At 54.9% G+C, this 22,421-nt stretch overlaps 2 protein-coding genes across 2 annotated transcripts in view; one reads left to right on the forward strand and one right to left on the reverse strand.

The window, feature by feature from the left end:
* Positions 1–22,421, forward strand: part of PNKD (PNKD metallo-beta-lactamase domain containing) — a 61,328-nt gene that overhangs the window by 2,767 nt on the left and 36,140 nt on the right. The gene's annotated exons all lie outside the window — the stretch shown is intronic.
* TMBIM1 (transmembrane BAX inhibitor motif containing 1) lies at positions 477–16,970 on the reverse strand. Its single transcript, XM_059393460.1, has 12 exons — positions 16,861–16,970; positions 8,088–8,329; positions 6,537–6,637; positions 5,664–5,728; positions 5,434–5,487; positions 4,865–4,915; positions 4,335–4,374; positions 4,064–4,101; positions 3,792–3,879; positions 3,371–3,466; positions 2,315–2,368; positions 477–1,894 (listed from the first exon to the last, which is right to left on the reverse strand). Exons 2-12 carry the CDS (start codon positions 8,287–8,289, stop codon positions 1,748–1,750), a joined length of 936 nt encoding a protein of 311 aa, XP_059249443.1. The 5' UTR covers positions 8,290–8,329; positions 16,861–16,970; the 3' UTR covers positions 477–1,747.

Consider the following 22,421-nt stretch of genomic DNA (forward strand, 5'->3'; position numbering starts at 1 on the left):
GGCGGGTGGGGTGGGGGTAACTCCTCTTGGTCCAGTCCAAGAGACTGGGCCCTCTGGGCCTCAGTTTCCTTGTTTGTAACAGGGATTGGGCTAGTGATGTCTAAGACATGGGTTCTAAACTTGAACCTGTGGTTCATCGCCCCCCATCCCCACCTGTGAAATTGTGCGTATACATACAGCTTTGTGGGGAGGAGACTTCATAGCTCTCATGTGCTTTTATAAAGGGTCCATGATGCAGAAAAGGTCATGTGCCGCTGCTCCGACAGGTCCCTGCCAGACCCGATATTTCAAGGTTGAACCTTTACCAGTCTTTTGCATCCATCACCAAGAAGCAGTGGGGCAAAATGTACTTGGTTATCTTAGCAAAGGCAGAAGACGCCAAGCCGGAATGCAGAGGTTGGAAGTGGGTGCTTTGGGCAGAGCCAAACCAGCACTCCGAGAGCTCCCACCTTAAAGAAATCAGATCCAAATAGGGGTTTAACTTCTAAACATAAAACTTTATTACATTTCTAGTTATGTCCTTTTGCATGATATATTTAGGACCAAGTAGTTAAGAGAAGTCCTACTTCAGGCTGATACTCTCAGGCTGATTTGGTTTCCACCCCCCACCGAGTGACTCTTGTCCCCCTTCCCCATTTCAGCTTGAGGCACTTGATGTCATGAAGAAAGTGGCAGCTGGCTGGAGAGATAAGGCTCAGGTCTAAAATCCCTCAGCACAAACTGAGGGGAAGTCTCCTTTTGCTCAGGATCCTCCCCAGGTTATCGTAAGGAAAGAACACAGACATTGCCAGGGACACCACAGGAGGCTTTCATTTCCCTCAGACCAGGTGGAAGACGCAGAGCATTTCCCCTATCCCCACCTTGGCCTGTCTTCCTCCTCGTTACTTCCTGGCCACACTTACAGTCCACAAATCACCCCAGTGCCTGACTTTTGCTCTTCACTTTCTGCTCTGAGCAGCTTAGGCACAGGAAGCCAGAGGTCTCTCTGACCAGAGATCTCAGAAGCACCCAGGGAGGCCCCAGGCAGCTGCGAACAGGCCTGTCCTCTCCACCACCAGAAGCCCTGCAGAAGCCCAGGGGAGATGCTGCTCTGTGCTTGGCCCCTGTGCTTGACTTTGCTTACTCTCCTCTTCCTGCCCCGCTCCAAATAAACAGTATATGCCATTGAAAGAAGAGGGACTGAAGCGGGGGAAAACCATGGGCACAGATTTCTTCTACTTTCATGAGCTCGAAGGCACCAAGGGTTGTCAAAGGAGTACTGGATAATGGCCTAGCAGTCCAGGAGGCTGGGGACAAAGTTCTCTGGCCTTCTGGGTCATTGAGGAAGGAAATAGCTCTAGTTACAGACCCTGGAAGCCTATGGCAGAGGTGGGAGGGGACACCTCATCACCTTGAAGTCACTTCTACTGCTCGTATTCCTTTTTGGCTAGAGAATAGGCTCTCCTAGTCCCTCCCTGCAACCCCAGCTGTTGAGAAGAGTTTGGTGCCATGTAGCAGGTGGAGGAAGAAGGCACATCTGTCTCGTGCTGTCTGGGTCTGCCAAAGGCAAGTTAGTCCCCAGTTCCTCCAGCCCATCAGGTACCTGTGCATCTCCCGCCAGAGAGGCCACCCGTCCCAGGACAGAAAAGAAACTGGGCATGTTACTGGAGGGAAAGGAAAGGGACGGATGTGAGGTCCAGACTCCAGTCACAGCCGCCTAGCCCTCGAGGGAAGGGAGAGCCCACGGAGGGGCGGAATGCGATGCTCCTTAATTGCGATCCCCAAGCAGCTGCAGCACAAAGGTGAAAATGTAAATGATGTCAGTGTAGATCTGCAGAGCGCCAGTGATGTAGTCCTCAGGGCTGATGGTGTGCTTCCGGTTCCCCAGGACCAGCTGCGTGTCATAAGCCAGGAACTGTAGGAACAGGGAAGGCACACGTGAGGACCCCAGGGCTCAGTGGCCAGAGGTCCTTTCTGGTTCTCGTTTCAGCTGTTCCCAGCAGATCTGTCCTGGGAGCCTCCGTGCTGCTTAGAGACACGCTAATGAACAGCACAGCACATAATGTCTACTCGCAAGGGGCCCACCATCTAGAAAGGGGAAGAGACCCACCCTCATCTGTGATATGGCTTCCTGGGTGTGCTCCCTAGCTGGTAGTGAACAAGAGGGGGCAGGAATGCCCAGAAAAGCAGTCCCCTCTTGACAGTGGAGAGAGGGATGGGTAGCTGTGGCCCGCCCCTGCCTCCAACGCAGCCTAAAATCATGCTGTATCCTTCTGGTCACTCCCTGCCCAAGCCCCTCAGCTCCTCTCCTGAGAGGGAACAGGTCCTTACTCACCAATGTGAAGCAGATGGCCCCCAGAGCGGCATAGACCATGTGGAGCCAGTAAATCTGGAGAGAGGAAGCAGGGATGGTGTTAGAGATCTTAGCCAAGCACAAGCCCAGGCAGTTCCTCAGAACCGGCTTCTCCCCAACCCCTGACTTCTGGTACTTGAGTCGGGAGACCCAGGAAGGTAGCTACATGAAAGGACCAGTTCTGCCTTCTAGATCAAGGAAGAAATTAGGAGGAGTAACATATTTGGGGTGCCCGGCTGGCTCAGTCAGTGGAGCATGCAACTCTTGATCTCGGGGTTTTGAGTTCGAGCCCCACATAGAGTGTAGAGATTACTTTAAAAAAAAAAAAAAAGAATAGTAACAAATTTGGACAGAGAAAACGGGCCATCCTTCAGTGCTTATATGATACCAGTCTCCAAAGTTAGGGTACAGAAGTGTCCCCTGTTCTTCTGGGAAAAAGCAGGTGGTTGTGTTATCACTCCGGGAGGGGCAGAGCCAGGCAGACACTGGTTGAAGAGCCCTGTCACCTCTCCCCCAGTCCTAGTCCACACTTAATTGTGGTTCTTGCAGCCAGCCTGGGAAGGAAGCCCCCAGGAACACTAAGGAATGCCAGAATCCTGGAGCCCTCCAGCTGCCTGTTCACAGAAGGCCAGGGCCGGCCATGGTCCGGTAGGCAGGTGCCCTCCCAGCACTGTGCTCCCCTCCTCGCGGGCCCCTTCCATCCAAGCCCAGCTTCTTAGTCCTGGGCACCTCTCCCATCTCCCTTCTAGAACCTAACCTCAGCTGTCAGGCACATCTCACCCACTACTTCCCATGGGAATTCTGCTATGCTGACCAGGGCTTCGGGTTCTAAGTCTCCCAGGGCCTTCTAACTCCAGATAGAGCTTACCCTAACCCAAAGGATGGTGCTCTGGTGTTGGTCCCTTTGCTAGCCAGTGGAGGGCTTCCAGAAGTCAGAGCCTGCCCAGAGGCCTGGGTGGGGCCTACTCCCAACACTTTATATGGAAAGTCTCCTCTGAGAGCTAGGTTCACTGAGCCCAGCTCTCCCAGGACACTCACATATTTGAAGGACAGCACAATGGCAGTAACAATCCCAGTCACCATCATCACAATTCCCAGGACACAGAAGAGGCCTGTGCACGAGGTGAAGTCCACCTGCCGAGAAGGGAGAAGGAGGCACCCATCAGATGAGTGTTACAACCAGCCGCCCAGCCAGACTGCCCCAGCTCCCCGACCACGAAACCCCAGTGCTGCCTCCTAGAAGGCGCCGCAGTAACCATGACATTCTAGGGACCTGCAAGGAGGAGTTTCGCAGGTGCAGATAGGTGGGGAAGGGGATCGGGGTCTCTGAGGGAAATCCCTGGTGTAGAGTGGTCTGGGCCGTGGCAGGCCTGCTGCAGGGCCAAGCCTGGAGGGCCAGGTTATATAAATAAAGGGGGTGTGGGGTGGCCAGGGAAGCCCCCCAACCCCATACCCTCACCTTGGTCTGAAAGCAGAAGATGGTGACTGAAATGGACACCACAGCAGTGATGATCATTGCAATGATCACGGCCTTGGTTTCATACACGCTGCGGGGGAAAAGGAGTGTGGAGAGGCCAGAGGCATAAGTCATGCAGGAATGACTTCAAAACTCTCACTTCAAGAGGGATCATGCCCAGCATCCCCCCGCTCCACGCAGATGACTGCCATCCTAGGGATGCCCCACTCCCCCATAATACTCCGCAAAAGTGTGGTGATTTGTCCTGAGTATACCTGGAAATGGTGCCCGTCATGAAGCCCATGGCAAGAGTCTGAGGGGAGGACAAAGACGAGAGTGGAACATGTAAGAAAGGCCGGCCCCTGGAGGCACGGCCACGGCAGACTGCCAGAGCTGGGGCCACGTGTGACCGAGTCCCAGGCAGCCAAGGGGAGACCGAGGCCGTGGGTCAGGTTAGGGTCGGAAGAGAGCACCAGGGACATCTTCCATGGTCATGTCTCCAGCCCTTCCTGGGACCCACCCTCCCTCACGCCCTTCGTGACTTACAAAGATGGTCAGCAGGATGATGTTCCATGGGAAACGGCGTCTGAAGGGAAAGAGACGTGATTAAGTGACTTGGGGACCACCAGGTGTCAGAGACTCCTTGAGCAGAAGGTAGTTCTTGGCTCAGGTGCTTGGAGAATGAGGCCTTGACCTGGGGGAGGGAGGCTGGCCTGGCCTTTGGTACCGGCGCAGGTGTTCTACGCAGGGACAACATGGGCCAGTGGGACAGACCCGGGTCCTTCTGCAGCTCATACACTGCCTGCTGGTGTGACTGTGAGGAAGTTACTCGGCCTCTCTGAGCACTGGGTTCTTCCTACTTGTGAAATGGTTAAAGCGTTACCTACCGTGCAGAGGTACCGTAAAAGCCGCAGCCACGTGACAGACTCAATCCCACACAGGCAAGGGACTTTGAACACACCTGCACCTCAGCTGTGCCCATCACCACTCAGCTGCTGTCAAGGTTCCCATTCTCCCCCAAACATCTGTCCCCCCTGCTCCCCACTGTCCCTTCTCATCATCTATCTAGGACTCACCTGGGTCCCTGGCAGCAGGCGAGGGTCAGGTAGGTGGCCAGGAAGACAGCACTGGCAAGAAAGAGAAGAGGAAGTCGTCTCCAGGCCCGTTCACCCCCCCAGCCCCCTCCGTGCCCCACCTGGCAGCACTTAGCAGGCCAGCAGACTGGGGGCTCTCGGAAGCTGGGCGTCCACAGAACCATCTGGAAGTCTGAGGGGAGGCTACCCAGGACAGGATTACCCCAGCCAAGGCCCTGGAGATCCTCTGAGATGCAGGGTTTAGGCAGGAAGGAGGCTGAAGGAGACTGTGGCAGAGAAGCTAAGAGAACTTGGGGACCATCTGACAGTCTGCCCGTGGCCAACAGTCCCCCACCCCTGCTCTCAGGAGCTCTGTGGTGCTGTCAGTCCTCACTGGGTCACTCCCACCCACCCACACTTCCCAGCACAGCTGGTAGTTTGAAGGGCCCCTCTCAGAACATATATTGATCCCTGCCCTGAAAGAAGCTGGTCCGAGGTACCCCCGCCATCTCCCTGCCCAGCCCCCCGCCCCCAGCACATGCAACACACAGCAGAGGGGAGCAGAGACTCACTAGGACAGGTAGTAGACAAACAGGTTTCTCCTCACGAACTCACCAACCGGCTTCCTGTGGAGCAGGGGAGTAGAGGAGAGGAGTCACACAAGGCTTGGCTACCTCCTTCCCCAGGCCCTCCCAGCCACTGCATGCAAACTCCCCCTCGGGTCCATCTGAGCACAGGGTCCCCTCCAACCCACACTCCCCGCAGGGGACCCAGTAGAACTGGGTGGAGTCCTCAGACTCACACGAAGGTGAAGATAGCGATGATGGCCACCGTGATAAGCAACTGGACGGAGATGATGGAGTAAACCTGGAACGCAAGCCAGGGTGGGGGGGGGGGGGCAGCACGTGTCACACCATCCCCCCAGGAAGCAGCCAGCCCTCCCCCAGGAGCCCCAAAGACTGGCTCTGATGGTGGGGAAGGGGCTCTTTCTTAATTTTGAAGGATCTAGTCTTACTTCGCTACCACCTGAGGGCCCTCCCCTGCTGCTGCCTGTCCTAAAGGCCACCCCAGAGTAAGGAGTCTGGCTCAGAGCCTACCCACACTCCCAACACTGACCCCGACCTCCAGCTGCTCCTTACTATCCCCTCACCTCTGCCCCCACCCCCACCTGCACATGTCCTGTGGCTAGCCTGGCTTCCCTTCTTCCCCCAACCCCCTGCACCCCGCCCCCCACTACCAGGCAGGCTCCTCCCAGCTCACACAGCACTCCCGTGCCCGCTCCTTTGCCCACCTAGAGTAGCGCATGCGCACATGGGGGCTGGGGAGTAGGAGGGTGACTGTTCTGGCTGCAAGCTGCTGCCAATCTCACAGGAGAAAGAAGTTTGGGGAGGGCAGGACACTTCGGCAGAACCCACCTAGGTTTTCCCAGATTGAATCTGTCCCTGGCCACAAGGTCAAAGAAGAGAGGAGTGAAAGGCAGGGAACATGGGTCAGAGGAGATGCCCCCCGCCCCCCCAACCCCCCGCCATGGCAGGGCAAAACTAGAAAGACATTGGAAGGCAGCAGCATATCTCCATTGGAATGAGTGCCCAGGGTTCACAGTGCCTGGCCACCTGCACCCCATTCCCCCAGCCCAAGGGGCCCAGGGACAGTGGCCTCCCAGGCCGTGTCTCACCTTTCGGATGAAGGTGTGTCGGACTTTCCTATCATCCCACTCTCCGGGCCCGAAGCTTTCACTCACTGCTCGCTCCTCCCCATCATAGCCCTGGCCTGGGCCTGGGGGGACAGATCACATGTGACCAACAGGGAAGTGGGACAAGTGGCCTCAATCCCGAAGCCCGCATGACATTATGTCAGAGTCTCTAGTATCTCCAGCCAAAAGACCAGTGCCATATACTCAGGAGCTCCTGACCCCAGCCAGGTTTTCTAGACACCCTCAAGGTGACCCAGTGCTGGCCTGGACACCACACAGAGCCATATGTCCCTGCCACGAGGGGCCTGAGGTATGAGCCCATCTGTCAGTGCACACTTATTTGTGTTGTTTTTTTTTAAGATTTTATTTATTTGACAGAGAGAGAGTTCACAAGCAGGCAGAGAGAGAGGCGGAAGCAGGTTCCCCACTGAGCAGAGAGCCCCATGCAGGGCTCGATCCCAGGACCCTGAGATCATGACCCAAACTGAAGGCAGAAGCTTAACCCTCTGAGTCACCTAGGCGCCCCAGGGCACACTCATTGAGGCCTCCCTGCATGAGGGTGTCTGGCCCACACCTGGGTGCTCTGTGGTGTGAACACCCATGGTCCCATGTCATCTGGGGGTCTCGACCTAGTGGGGAAGCCGGCAGGGACAGGCTCGGAGCCTCGGTGACAGGAGCTGGCAGCGGCAGGGCAGGAATGAAGAGAGGAAAGGCAGGTAGACACACGGAGTGTACGTGCGGAGGACGGGGAACAGAGTGGGGGTCGTGTCCTCCATCTGGCAAACATGAGCATTCAGGGATGCTAGGGGTCTGCATGCCCAGGACAGGGCGTGACCATGAATGTGACTGGCGTGTGAATATCCCCGCCGGAACATGTATGAACAAGTGCAGGCGGCTGAGGGCTGGCCGTGGCCCGGCATTCCAGAGACTGCGGGGCTCAGAATGTTCCTTCAGTTCTTCCCTGAGAACCGCTTTCAAAATCCGCACATGAGCCATTCACCAAAAGTCGCCACATCTAATCTCTCATTTTGGACCCAACAGAGCAGTTACCTGCCGTGACATATACCAAACATCCAAATGACTTCTAGACGTTTGCAAAACTCAGATGTTATCTTAACAGAGGAGGACCTGTTAGCACCAAGAATACTTTAAAAAAAAAAAAAAGTGCTTCCGGTTCCAAAGGCAATTCCTGAGGGAGGAGGAGTCTGGGCGCAGAGGGGACAACTGTCTAATTAGGAACAGTAACTAGTTACTTCATCCTGCCACTTTCTCATCTGATGTGTAAGTTCTGGTGTATGACTGTGGACTCAGTTTCCTTGCTGAATAAGGGGCTAGCAGGCATCTGGTGGGGGGGTGAGGTGCCGAGGGGGCAGGTGGGGGAGTTAACAAAGATGAGGAGACAGGAAGAGAGAACTAAAGAGGAAATGAAAAAAGGGATGAGACAGGAAGCTGAGAAGGAAGGAAAAGAGGTGTTCTGCGTGGGCCGGATGCTGCCCCGCCATCCCCTCCCCCCAGCTCCCTTCAGGGACTCACCGTAGTGCATGGGCATCGGGTGGACAGGCGGCATTGGCTGCGGGTAGCCAGCGGGGTGACCGTAGCCAGGCTGGGGGTAGGCTGGGTAGGCAGGGTAGCCACCAGGCAGGACGGATGGCTGCCCGTAGCCCCCCTGGGGCGGAGAGCCAGGGTACAGGGGGTTGCGGTCCTCATATGGAGGTGGGGCACTGGGGTGGGACATAGCTGCTCGAGGGCTGAGGGGAGACCCCAGCTGCTGGCACCTGAAATGGAGATGAGAAAAGCAATCAAGGGTGCCCAGAGCCGGCACACGGGGCCCCAGTCCAGGCTGTCCCTGAGGAGAGGGGACCCTCATCTTCTCTCTCTTAATCATGTTCCCGGTGCATCACACTCTGCCCTCAGGCCATCCTCCTGATCCCCACAGTGCCGCTGGCCCCACCAGCTCAGCCCCAGCCCCTCTGCCTTCATGCCAGCTTTCTGGCCATGGCACTACTTCGGTTCCGTTTCAGGCCCCAGGAAAGCAGAAGGGGAGGTTTGTGCTGGAGCCCAGAGCAGTCACTGGGCCCCGGTGGTGTGAGGGGCGGGGCGGGGCGGGAACTCCCTGTGCTCAGCTAAGCAAAGCTTCCAGGGACCAGCCAAGCCTCTGGGTGAGTCACAGGGCCAGCTGGGACCCATTGCAGGGGTCAGCCCAGCCCCCAGGGCAGCTGGCAGGAGCTTAGGGCCTGAAAGGCAGAGCTGGGGAGGAGCCAAGGCTCCAAGTGGAGGGGGAGGGGTGTGGACAACAAGTGAACCCCAGGGCTGAGCCACCAGGCACCAAGCCGGAGGGCAGCCAGCCCACGGCCAGTGGCTGAGTCAGGGGAGGCCAGTGGCTGAGTCAGGGGACGCTGGAGAGGTCTAGGTGAGTGGGTGCGCTGGGCTGGCCACTGGGAGCTGGGAAACTGCAGAAAAGGGCAGGCCAGAGACAGGGCTTTCTGGTTACTTCGGGTAATAGCTGAGCACATCCGCTGAGGCACATCCGATAGGTCTATAGCAGCCTCTGGCTGTGTTGTGTGGGGAGTGGACAGTGTCTGCAGGCCCCGAACCCCCCTGGAGGGACAGACACATGTCTTGAACCCCGGGGCCTCTGGTATCCCCATGTTCCCCAGCAGGGGCCGTGGCTAGGGGGGAAGGAGAGCGCCCTGAGGAGTCTGCCACCAGACCTGGCCCATATCTTCTCTGTAGCAGGAAGACTCCCATAGCCAGGGGAAGGCTGAAGAACGCTGGGAGCCCCCAAAACAGCTCAAAGCGACCTCCAGGTTGTATGGCCCCAAATGCTCAGTTCAGATAAGAGAATCAAGACGCCTAACAGTGAAGGGACGTATAACTCCGAGGGTCCCAGAACTAGCAGAGGAAGGAAGGCACAAACAGCACCGAGGCCTTCAGGGGCCTGGGCATGCATGATCTGTGTTACACTGCATTCTCGGTCCTCTTAGGCCAGATAAATGTCCTCCAGGCCTGGTGTTCCCTCTGAGGTAGCAAAGCTGGGGCTGGAGAAAAGCTAAGGAGGAGGTCCCAGAAAGGCCCTACGTCCTTGGTAATGAGCCTTGACAGTGCCACAGCCTCCTCCTGCAGCATCTCCCAAGGGGCAGAACTTTAGGACCTCACAGGGAGGAAGCACCCCCGGATCCAGACAGGCAGACATCCCCAGAACTTCTGCTGGAAGGAAGAGGGAACTGGCTTCTCTTATTAGGGTACTCCACGGAGTCCAGGGATCCGAGAAAGGACTGTGCTACCTCTTCTCTCTTAGAAGTGGGATAGCTCAGAGGGGAGGTAGGGAGAGGCAGGGAGAAGGGATCGAGTAACAGGCCAGGCCTCTAAATGGGTTACTTTGAGGAAAGCTGTTCTCCATCCTCCCAGAGTAGACAGACCAGCACAACAAGAATGTGTCAGGTCAGAAATAAGAAAGACCTTTCCAGCAGTGAGGGTGCGACAGCACCTCCACGCCAGGCTTGTGGTGAAGGTCTACACAGTCGAGGAGAGTGACCTGACGAGATAAGGAGCCAAAGAGAACAGGAAAAGACCAAACACTGAGTGCTGCGAGTTTCAGAAACAGGGAACCGAACTGCTGTGGCAATGTTCTGGTCTCCTGTAAGGGTAGGGAAATTAGCACAGGTAGCTGTAATATGTAAATTATCACAGATCTTTCAAAAGGATGAAACACAAACTGGCTCTCATCCATAGGCAAGAGGCTCCTTCTCTCTACAGCCCCTTGCCTGCCCGTCTCCAGGAGCCCCTTCTAACTCCACCAAGAGAATGGCATCCTGTTTGTAGAGGTGTGAACAGGTCACCTTTGCAGTAGGGCTCTCTGTCTGTCATCATTACGGCCATCCCGGCCCCAGGTCGATGGGATGCCCAGCCATCTGGGTGGTGGTACACAGGTGAACAGGCTGAACGTGACCCAAGAGACCCTGGCAGGGAAGGCTCCATGGTTGGAAGCCCCAGTGAGGCTACCACAGGGATGTCACCGTGACCCGGCCCTGTCTGCTGCTCAGGGTCCACCTCTGTAAAAGGACATGTCACAGGCCAGGTGATCTGTGAGCTCCAGCTCCAGCAGACTGAACTCTCAGAGGCACCCAGCTCTGTGGAGCTTGCCCTTTGTCCAGCCAAGCAGCTGGTCCTCCCTCCTTCCTCTAAGCCGAGCCAGGCCAACAGGTCCCTTCCCAGACCACAGGGGCTGTGGCCGCAGAGTGCGGGGTGAATCACCAAGGGCAAGGTCAGCCTTGAAAGGGCCCCCCAGGAGACTCCAGCAGCCAGTTTCCACTCAGAAGGCTACTGATGCATAAGGACTCCCTTGCTCCTCCCTTGCCCCTCCCTCTGACTCTTCTGGTTTCAGAGGAATTCACCAGTAGACCAGCCTGCTGGGACATAGCAGGTCATAGTCCAGGTGTCCAAGGGCTCAGCCACCAGCCCACGCTTACCAGAGACTGGCACTGGACCATTTGACCCCACTATGCCTCGTTTTCTCCACCTGGAAAATGGGTTTAACACTATACTAGTACAGAACTGAACAACTACACATAAAGCACTTAGAGGGATACCTGACCCCCGATAAAAAGAGTAAATGGTGGCTGTTTTTAGTTATTATTTTATTAATCCTCATAGTAGTCCAGCAGGGTGGGTAATGTTATCCCATAGATGAAGAAAGGATTAAGTCACTGGCCCAAGGTTACTTAGCTAGGGTGAGATGAAGTCCACACCTGAGCTCAAGATGGACTCCAGAGGCCACACTCTAATCCCACAGCTGGACACCCTGTCCATCGAAGCCTCTTTTCACATCTCATGGCTCCCCATCTAAGACTCTAGCAATAACAGAAGGCTTACATGACAAGTAGACACCGAGCTGTTCAGCCTCCCTCTAAAATCCCCCCCCCCCAAATCCCAGTTCCCAAATAACCGCCAGGAGGTGAGGAGGGTGGTCAGAGATAGAGTCTTAACTGCCTGAGCTGAAAGCAAGTCCACTCATCAAAGACGAGCCAACCCCCTTGCTTTACCAACCGCACAGAAAGATAGAGTGACCCATCCATGGTCACAGTGCTAGGCGGGGGACTGGGACCACATCCCAGCTTTCTGAGTCCTGGGCACAGGAGACGGTGTTCAAACAAGTCAGGGAAGTAGCTAAGTTCAGCCTCACTCACCTCTGAGCAGGGCCGGGGTAGGGGGGTGGGGGGCTGCTGACTGCTGCCCAGCCTACATGAGGGGCCTGGCCACTTCCATGGCCTCGAGGCCTCTCCTAAGGACAAGGCTTGAAGCTGGCCTCCGCCTGGGTAGTAGGGACAGGGGGAAGTAGTCAGTGTTTGCTTTTGTAGCTATGACTAAGGGCAGGAGCTGGAGAACGTGGAGTCGAAAGGGAATGAGGGGAAAGGGAAGGGAGACAATCCAGAGACCAGAAACCAGCAATCGGGTCATTTGAGTTCCACCAGGAGCTAGTGGAGGAGCTCACGGTCTCCATGGGCTAAAAGGGAACTTTAAGGCTCCCCACTGGAAGCCTGACTTTTCCTAAAACACAGCAGGTACTCAGCTTCTCCTGAACACACTCCAGTAACTGGGAGCCAGATTGTTCCCTTGCCGGCAGCCTGAATCATTAGAACTTTCTTCCTCACCTTGCCTGTTACCAAGACATTCTAACTCTGCCCCATCCCTGCCATGTTACAGAGCTAAGTTTGCTCCTTCACCCTCAGGACCCCAATGCCCCCGCAGGAAGTTGCCAGAAGCTCTCCTTTCTCCTCCAGACGCAGCCATCCTAGCAGCAGAAGCGTGTGGGCTCCAATGCAGAACTCGCTGGCTGTCAGGGATTTCAGATACAGCCGTGGGGTGGAACAGCCCCTTCCCCTGGAGCCAGCTCAGTGTGGCCACCACAGCCCAGCCAGCTGAGGCCCAGCCTCAAGCTCTCCTGGGGGCCCCTGAAGGGTTAAAGCTCTGGAATCTGCACAGAAGGGTGGAACCAAGAGGGTGTGTGTGTGTGTGTGTGTGTGCTCGCAGAAAGGAGCAGCTGACTGGTCCCAGGCAGCCTGCCCTCCTCTCTGCCAGGAACGGATGCCCAGAGTCAGAATGGAAAGAATAGCTCAAAGTGTGCATCTCAGGAAACCCCACCCAGCAGACGTAGGAGCACAGTCCTTCCCTCCCATTTCCTTTAACTACCCCAACGCCCCCAGCTCTCCCCCAGCCCCAGGAACCGGCCCCCCACTCCCCTGCCCTGGTGCCAGCACAGAGCCACCAGGGCAGAGAAGTAAAAAGATACACCCAGAGGTGTCTGGGCAAGTCACCAGACTGCCTGCACGCGGACCAACAGGCCCAGAATCAACTTATCCTTCTGTCTGCTTGGCTTCTGGGAATAACAGCATGACGCGGAATAGATCTAAAAAGAGCTAGAGTACCTTTAGAAATCATCTGGTTGTCTGACACACCAGGAAACCCCAATACCAAGAAAGTTCCTGCCCAGCGCACAAAAGGCCCTGTGGGTCACAGGTTTGGAACTTCCATTCCCAGCCAGCCCTGCCCACTGTCTGAGAACCTAGAACAGATGTAAGCACACACACAGCTGAGGCGGAGCCAGGACAAGCCACCCGCCTTCGGTTCCGCCCCCCTCCTCTGTGCCTCCACCCTGCTCAGAAACAGATAAGACTGCCAACCCTCCACTTCCCTCCCGGCCTGGCCGGAGTCGCAAGCCCAGGGCAGCCTCTCCCATCTGAGCTGAGAGAGGTGGGGTGGGGAAGATGCCCTGGAGAGCAAAGGAGCCCCACAGCTCTGTCACCCTTCTTCACGGGGGTAGGGGGGGTGGGGGGGAGAATATAAGTGTGTCACCAGTGTGGGTAAGCTCAGTGACTCCAACCACGTCACTGGTCCCAAAGGCCTGGAAGTGCAGATAAGGAAGGAGGACTCAGAAACACTGTGCCTAGCCGCCTCCTCCCTTGCCTTTCATCTTTTCCTTGTGTCCTGAGATTAGGAGGGAGGAGAGGCAGATGTAATTAGCAACCCACGGTGGAGAGGGGACTAACCCTTCCCTCAGTGGGCAGGGCGGGCAGGAAGGAAGAGAGCCGCTTATAGCAGTGAGTATGGGTACCCGTCACTGGCTCCCAAGGCAGGCCTGAGCCTGACAACAGCCCTCTGAGGTGTGTTCTTATCCCCACTCTCCAGAGGAGAAAACTGAAATTCAGAGGAAAACAGATCTAGGGGCCCACAGCAGGCAAACATCAGAGATGTACTGGAACCCAGGCTAGACATCCGATTTTAGAGTCCAGGCCCTTTGCTTTTACACCTGCTTGGAACACGAGCCCCTCAGGCACCCCTATCAGCCACCTTCGTGCACAGACTCACACCCAGGATGGGCTGGTGTAATGAGGACCTTTCCCTTGGAGAGAGTCAGTCCACCACGCCAGAGCCGTGGGTTAGAAGGCAGGTACAGAGTTCTTGTCTGGCTCCTAACCCCTCTGTGAGTCTGGGTGGGTCACTCCCCATCCCTGGACTCTCTCTTCCCCACCATAAAACAGGTACACTGAGCCAAAAGATCGAGTCTGTTCCAACTCCAACAGCCTCTGCTTCTGAAGGAGCAACCCGACAGAGCACAGCAGGTCAGGGCAGACCGCCCTGCTTCCTAAAGAATCTACACCTGGGCTTACTCCCCATCTAGAACGGCTACAGAGGCAGAGACACATGGCATGTTCCAGGGATGGGAGTGGCCCTAACATCCTCCCTCCCAAACTGTCCCCATATTGCCCTCTGGAACCTTCGGCCAGCATTTCCAGGGCGCTCACTTACCCTGCAGCCGGCAGAGAAACAGTCTAACAGTGTAGACAAGAAAGACGACCAGGCAGGAGGGAGATCAGAGAACTGGGCTCCAGTTCTAAGCCTGCCACCAGGCAAGTGACCTCCCTTGGCCTCCTTTCCCCACCCCCCAACACCAGCCCCCATGGGGCAGCGGGGAGGGACCAGTTACCCAGAACCCTGGAGCTGACAGCTAAACTCATCCAGCCAGGCATTTCCCAGACTGCTCTAAAGAACACCCCGGAGATGTTACTGGATGAGCTCTGAAACAGAGAAGTCTGAAAAACAACCAGTACCCCTTTCAGAAATTCCCAAGGCACAACGGCGTATCCAGCCTCTGTGCAGTCCTGCAGGGGGCAAGAACTGTTCAGCTTTGTTGAACCCAGCTTCCCCCCGGACTTCCTTGAGCCTGAAACAGTTTTAATCAGGGCACACCTAATTAATATCCCGTGGGATCCTGACCGGTCCACCTTTGTTTTACAGAGACCCAACCCTGAGAATGATTCCTGTCCTAACCCTCGTATCTTAAAGCCCCTGTCCTCCTAGCCAGCCCTCGGAGCAGTCACGTGAAGTACAAGCGTGTCCCCTCACTCTACGTCAAGTGGATCCTTCGGGATCCTTCCTCTCCCCCCCACCACCCGCCCCACAAGACAGCTGCTGTCATCTCCACAGTAGCCTTAACGCCAAGGGCTGGGCGACATCTTCAACCAGCACAGTACTAGGAGACTGGCGTCCCCTAACATCACCCTTATGGAATGGGAAAAATACCAGTCATTAAATACAAAGACTCATCCGTCCTCCTCCCTGACCAGTGTACTGAGGACTCTCAGCAGCCGGGACTGTGTCCTGTGGACTTCCGAACATCTCTACTTCCAAACAACACCCAGGTTTTGGTCTAGAAGACCAGACTCTTAGGGTTGGAGGATCCGGTCAAGGCCATCCCCTCCACAGCATTCCCAGCAGAATATTCAAGAAGGCCCACATCAGTGTTAACCATATTGTCAGCAGAGGCCTCCTTCCCAGAGAGCTGTCTGAGCGTGCCCACTCTGGCCCTCCCACTCCAGCCCTGTGAAGACACGAGCATGTGTTTCTTCTCTGGGGCTTCTGCTCTTTCTGAAGGAGCCAGGGTGAGAAGTTTGGGGGTGGATGTGCTCTGAGGAGGACAGCTTCCAGCCGAGGCCCCCGTCCCCAGGGAGGTGTTGTAGCTGAAGTGGCTGTTACCCCAGCTCCTGATATGACGCACTCCCCACACTTTCAGTGTACCCCATCATTACCTCTCTGACGTGCCCATTTTTACAAGTGAGGCCCTGAGGTCATGGCACCAGAAGACAGAGGAAGTCAGTGCCCTCGACACTGTGGTCCCACCACTTGTTCTTAAGTTACAAACTGGCTCTCTGTTTGGGTCCCCAGCCTAGAGGGCCAGGGACAGCAACCAGGTGAAGAGAAAGTATGGCTGCCACTTTGCCCCAGACAAAGCAGACCCAAGGCAGCACCTGGCTTTCGCTGCCACCACTGGCCAGGCCAAAGGCACCAGCTTTGAAACCAAAGCTCACCAGTGAGATGAATATTTCAGAACCCCAGAGAACTGGACACCCGAGGGACCTGCCCTGACATCTGGCTCTGACCCTAGTTCCCAGGCCTTCCTTCACTTATCTCACATCCTAAGCTGGCATCAAGTAGAACCTCACCCCCCCATACCACACCCAGGCCACAGTGGGGTGAGGGGGGATGGAGGACCCCCCCCCCCAAGGACAGGATCTGACGCAGGACCTCCGGATCAGGGCCAAGCCTCCCAACAGCCTTCCCCGGCTTGCCCTGCCACCGTCTGCTGGCTCCTTGTCCGGCTCCACTTGTTTTCCCCTTTCCCAGGCTCCAGTTGGGTTTTTATGCTGACCCAGAGAGGGCACGAGGCAGACAGCACTTCCTTGTTGCTTTCTCAACCCAGCCTCGGGACAGTGGCTGGAAGCAGGCGGGCCGAGGCAAAGTCACGGTAACAGGGGTGGCCACTTCTCCACGCTAGGGACAGTGGGCCGCTGGCTGCTCCCACCCCAAGAGCCAGGCCCCCTCCCCCCATTCCCATACTCAATTCACCTGGCTGCGCCGTGGCTGGCACCAGCCTCCCGGCCGCTCCCCTCCCCCTCCTGCCGGCCCAGGGCCCTGACAGCCCTCCTCCCGCGCGCAGCAGGCCACTCTGGGGGCTCGTATGGTGGACACACCCTGCGACACGCGCCATTAGGAGGGAGACATGACACCCTCTGACCCTGGCCCGCTCGCCCGGGCCCACAACCCCCTGCTCGCTCCCAACGCGAAACAGGCGCCCCTCGGCCGCCCGGACGCCGCGGGAAAGAGAAACTCCAAGGGCGAGGGCCACAGATTGTCATCCGGCGCCGCCTCCCCGGGCCGAGCACTCGGAGAAAGTTCGGGGCGTCACCCCCGCCCCGTCCCCGCCGGCCCGCGGTCTCCCACTCCCGCCGGCCCCGGCCCCCTGACTTGCCTGACCGCTCCGACGGTGCGCTCCCGGCCTCACTCCCGGCCTCCCTCCAGGCGCAGCTAGTCCAGCAAGGAGCGCGCGGGCCTGCCCTGGGCTGGGCGGGCCTGGGCTGGGCTGGGCTGGGCTGGGCTGGGGTTCCGCGCCCCGCCCCGTCGCGTCGGCCCCCCGTGGGGCGGGGCCTCGGGATACCGCCAGGGGGCGCTGGGGGCTGCCCGGGGTCCCGCCCGCGTCTGGCGGCTCCGCGCGCGCCTCGGGAGGCCGGGACAACCGTCTAGGGTTCTCGGATATAAAGGCAATGCGTGATCATTGATGGAAACTTAGAAAACACCAACATACAGGAGGAAAATCTGTTCGCTACACGCCTCCCGACTTCCTGAGGAAAGCGCGTGTTTTTTACTTGTCTTTCCAGAGTGGGGCGCATTGTATGATGTTTTATCCATTGCTTTTATTTTACTTAACATTTTATCATGACCATTTTTCTTGTCACTAGATAATTCTTCAAAAGCATCATTTTAATGCCGCAAAGTATTCTATCACATAGCTGTGCTGATTTATTAAATTAATTTCCTACCGGAAGACACTTAAATTGTTTTCTATTTCTCATTATCAGACACAAATCTGTGCTGAACATCCTTGACAATTCTCTTCTTTTAAAACCGAACGCACTTCACAGGTTTAAAACGTCAAATGTCCAAACATAAAGATGGAACTTGGAATCTCTCTGTCCCTGGGAACTAGGACATTTCCTGCTTGAAGTTATTTCAACCTGGAAAGCAGGTGTTTTGGACTCAGAAATCCTGACTTGGGTTGTAGGTTACCAGTATTCGTGGCCCTGTCATCTCAGCCTGCCCAGCCCCTAATGCAAGGATGCCCTCCGAGTGCTATTTTGCAGAACAGGAAATGGGTTCTGGGAATTTCTGAAACATCGCCAGAGTGTGTATAGTTGCAAAGTCCATGTTTTTTTCCATTACGCCAAAGCTGCCGGTCGTTGAACAGCTTTATTTCAGGCGCTTATCTAGTGCTAATAGCCACAAATCAACACTACCGCTGGATGTCTTTCTCAGCCTCTAGGGCGCTAACTTCTTGAATGGCAGCAGTGGGACCCTTAGACTTGACAAAATGCAGCTAGAACCCCTCCTGATTCCAGAGCCATCTCTAAGCACTTAGCCTTCCATGATTCTCTCTGGTGGCCAGTCTAGCTTTGTCACAGACCAAGACTTGGGAAGGATTTAATCTGCGAGCCCATGAGTGAAAGCAGTGTGCCTATGAGTAAACATAGTAAGCAGGATTACCACTCAGATTGTATATTTCAAACCAATTAAAATAGAAATGTTTTTTCAAATTGCCTATTTGAAAGTTCCTATGTTTATTCGTATAGATACAATTTAAGTAGGAGTTACTTACGGGGACTGGTGGACATTTTGGCAGGCTAACCACCCCCTCCCCCAGCCACCCCAGCTCTCAATGTGAATTCAGATCTTAGAAGCCATAGACTTCATTTTAGGAAGTCCCCTCCCAACATGTGACCTTCCAAGCAAGAAGGTCACACTACTCTACCCTGGGAGTAGAATAGAGCCCCAGGTGAAAGGCACAGCCCCAGATGTCTGGACACCTCTCGCATTCTCTACACTTAGGCCTCCTCTCCAGAAGGCGCCCTCCAGGGGATATAGCTCAGGGGTAGAGCATTTGACTGCAGAAGGCGCCCTCCACTTTCTGGAACTGCTAGGGCAGTCTCCAGGGAGATTCGTTTTCCAGCTAGCATTCACATCAGACTCATGGGAAAGCGGAATGTGGAGACACACACTGACAAAACTCCACACCAGCCTCACTGCATGCTTTCCTCTGAGCCCATTTTCGGATCACGGAATCACGATTATAAACCTAAAAGAATCCTAAAGGGAGCACCGGGCCCAGGGCATGCCATGGGCATTCAGCAAGTGATGTCTCCTTCTCTTGACCCCCTTTTATCCCTGGATAAAAGGGATAAAGGCCTAATTTATAAGACTCGTAGCAGATTACTGAGCCCCTGCTGTCCGTCAAGCGGACAGGAATTTCTGGTTCCAGAGATGACAAACTGAAGGACGCAGCCCAGTCCCTCCTCAAGAAACTCAGAGTCTCTCAGGAAGATTGTAAAAGAGTATATCGTTTTAGTTTTGATAGTTTGACAAGTGCCGGGATGAGGAAGGTTTCATTTGGGAACAGCATCTTAAGCAGGTGGTTTAGGACCCCTACATACCAGCAGTCTTGGGTTAAGCGGGTGGAGTGATAAGAAATGGGCCGGGGAGCCACCTGGGTGGCTCGGACAGTTAAGCACAGGACTCCTTTTTTTTTTTTTTTTTTTAATAATATTTTATTTATTTATTTGACAGAGAGAGAGATCACAAGTAGGCAGAGACGCAGGCAGAGAGAGGAGGAAGCAGGCTCCCCTCTGAGCAGAGAGCCCAACATGGGGCTCAATCTCAGGACCCTGAGATCATGACTTGAGCTGAAGGCAGAGGCTTAACCCTCTGAGCCACCCAGGCGCCCCAAGCACAGGACTCTTGATCTCAGCTCAGGTCTTGATCTCAGGGTCATGAGTTTAAGCCCCATGTTGGCATGGAGTCTGATTTAAAAAAAAAAAAAAGATGGGACTGAGCAAGGATGCAGGGGGTCAGAATTGAGATTTCACCTTTAGGACAATGGGAGGCCTGTGACTGTCAACAGGCATCTAGAAAAAAGTCGGGAAGGGGGTGGGAGTCATGATAGTGCCCTTGGAGTCAGGGTACAAGCTTTGACAAATAAAGACACAGAATGACCAGTTATATTTGAACTTCAGACAAACAACAAATAATTTTTTTGCCTAAGTATGTGTCATTGTCTCATATAATATTTGGGAACACACTAAAAAGTGTTCATTGCTTATCTGAAATGCACATTTAACTGGGCGTTTGGTATTCTTCTGGCAACCCTGCCCCAGGAGCAGAGTTGAGTAAAGTTGAGTCAAATCAGAGGCAGCAGGAGACGGAGTAGAAGAAACGAAAGGAATCAGGCTGATAGTTGTTTTAGGGTTGGGACAGCCAGAGCTTAGTGATTGGAGAGGGGAGGTTGACAGGAGTGGGCCCCTGGGGTGGTTTCCCTGGAGCCCGGGGGTGGGGTGGGGGGAACCAAGAGGGAGTGGGCCAGGAACTCAGCTTTCTCCGAAGCCAGCCCCAGGGCACCAGTAATCTGTCCTACAGATTTCTCCTACCAGGTGCCTAGTCACTTTGAGTTTATGCTTAATTCTCCTGAGAAAGGTCTTTTCATTTATCACTCACTTTATCCAAAAAGCGCCCTTTTGTTTTTCAGAGGTAAATATGGGGGTAAATATGCCTCCTTCTCACCACTGGAGGGTAAGGACAAAGTCATTCATCCCCAGCCTCAGACGGCCCAGTCCCATCATCTGTTGAGTTAAAGGGACTCTGTTGCACCAAGCCAGGGTGGGGGAGGGCATTAGAGCTCATGACCCGAAAATTAGTCTTATTACCTATAAACATCAGTGAGCACTTTCATAAAGAAATCAGGAGTAGAAAGAATAGTGGATTTGAACATCCCAGGAACAAGAGTTTTGTCCTACCTTTGTCCCTGAGTGGCTGTAGGCATGGGGCCCCATCTTTCCTTAGAAATGAGTCTAATCATACCATTCTTTCCTTCCTCCTACACTTTTGAAGCCTCAGATGAAGTCACCTACATGAAAAGTACTAAAAAAGGCTTGCATGTGGGTCTGTTGTTAGTGATCTTGCCAGTGAAGTGGAACTGGAAACAGGTTAGGTGAGAGAGCTCCCCCTTTCCTGGAGGTGTCGCCTTGTGACGTGGCCAGGGTACAGGGCCATGCTTTCCAGTCCTCCCTGACCGTCAGAATCACCGAAAGGCTTGTGAAAATATGTCCATTCCTCGGGGCATACCTCTTTCTGGAATCAGAAATGTGAATCAGAATCTTCAGGGGAGGCTGGAAGAAACACCCCCTACTGAATCTAATTCTCCACGGGCTTTGGTGCTAGACAGACCAGGACTCTTTTCAAATCCTGTTAGTGGTTGCGTGACGCTGGGGCCAGGTGTATTACTTAACCTCTCGGAGCCTTGTGTCCTTTTCTGTAGAAAGGGAGGTAATAATACAGGGTGTGAGGTTTAAAAATAGCAGTTTCCGAGTGCTTGGGGCCTAGCAAATATTGTCGGCTATTACGGTTGGTGGTGAGAGAGAAGCCCAGTGACTCAGTGATGAGTTCACACCCCTGATCTGCTGGCAGCGTGGTTGCATTTGGAAGGCTAAGCGGGACCAGAAGAGAGGAGTTTGCGGTGGCTAAGGTGTGCCCTCTCGCCCTGCCCACTGACGCCCGTGGACCTTGGCCTCCTCGGTCACCCTGACCTGCTAGGGGAATTCCCAGCTCTGCATACCTCTCCTGCACAGGAAGGCCCTCCCGTGTTTTACCTGCATTTGTCTAAACAGCGCCACACTCCACAAAGCCAACAGCTATTTCCTCTTCTCTTATTCCAGCCCAAGATAATAGCTGCCCTAGGACCTCTCATTGCCGGTAACTGTGTCCCCTTCGTAATCTCCGTGTCAGGCGCCCACACTCTGATCCCCATCGGTCTGCCCAGCTCAACAACCCCAACTGCGACAACTCTGTGACCACACCAGGATTGACAGCTTCTTTATCACATCTCCTTTGCCCTGTCCCTCCCCGTTTCACTTCCTTCTTAACCGGCCTCAAACTCTGATCCGCCATGGGAGTCCCCATACCCCTCCCCCCTCCCAGCCAGGTGGAGCTCAGCACGACACCCAGCTGAAAGGGAGAAGGAAAGCATGCAAGGTGCTGACAGATCTCACTGAGTTCATCAAGACTTGGGTTTTTCTCGGCATTCATCTTGACCTTCCCACCCTAGATAATTACTCCACACTTCCCCACCAATTTCTTCAAAGCTCCCAACTCCTCCACAGCCTCACTCTCAGGCTTAACCTTGCTTCCCTGTGTCACTGAGCGGGCTAAAGCTGTCAGAGAACTGCCACCAGGATCGCCGCCGAGCTCTCTCAAACTTCCGTGTGCAAACAAACAATGTGGGAATCTTATCTAAATGCAAATTTTACTTCCTGCGGTGGGGCCTGAGAATCTGCATTGCTAATGAGCTCCAGGTGAGGCTGCTGCCTGGTGACTTTCTCTCTTCCTCTTCTCTCTTCCTCGTGAGGTCAGAAGCTTCTCAAGCTTAATTTGACCAACGCTTAACTCCTAATCCCCATCCCCATCCCCACCCAGTCTGATTGAGGATTCTAGCATCCTCCCTCATCTCCATCAAGGATGCAAGATACACAGGTGGGGGGTAGAAGGAGCGATGTCAGAAGGCACTCCAGCCTTGCAGGTGCTGTCTGATAGAAACATGACTTAAGCAACATAAGTACTTTAACATTTTCGAGGAGGCCCATTTAAAAAGTAAAAATGGGGCATCTGGGTGGCTCAGTCAGTTAAGCGTCTGCCTTCAGCTCGGGTCATGATCCTGGAGTCCCAAAATCAAGCCCTGCATTGGACTCCCTGCTCAGTGAGGAGTCTGCTTCT

This window comes from Mustela nigripes, chromosome 3 (genome assembly GCF_022355385.1).
Source record: "Mustela nigripes isolate SB6536 chromosome 3, MUSNIG.SB6536, whole genome shotgun sequence".
Classification (NCBI taxonomy): Eukaryota; Metazoa; Chordata; class Mammalia; order Carnivora; family Mustelidae; genus Mustela; species Mustela nigripes.

Excerpts from the sequence above, each read along its gene's own strand:
- TMBIM1 (XM_059393460.1), bottom strand. The coding sequence starts at position 8,289 with ATGTCCCACCCCAGTGCCCCACCTCCATATGAGGACCGCAACCCCCTG. Across the intron at positions 5,729-6,536 it reads GACACACCTTCATCCGAAAG|GTTTACTCCATCATCTCCGT; the intron begins GTGAGACACGGC and ends CTTGCGTTCCAG. Across the intron at positions 2,369-3,370 it reads TTGTGCTGTCCTTCAAATAT|ATTTACTGGCTCCACATGGT; the intron begins GTGAGTGTCCTG and ends TCCTCTCTCCAG.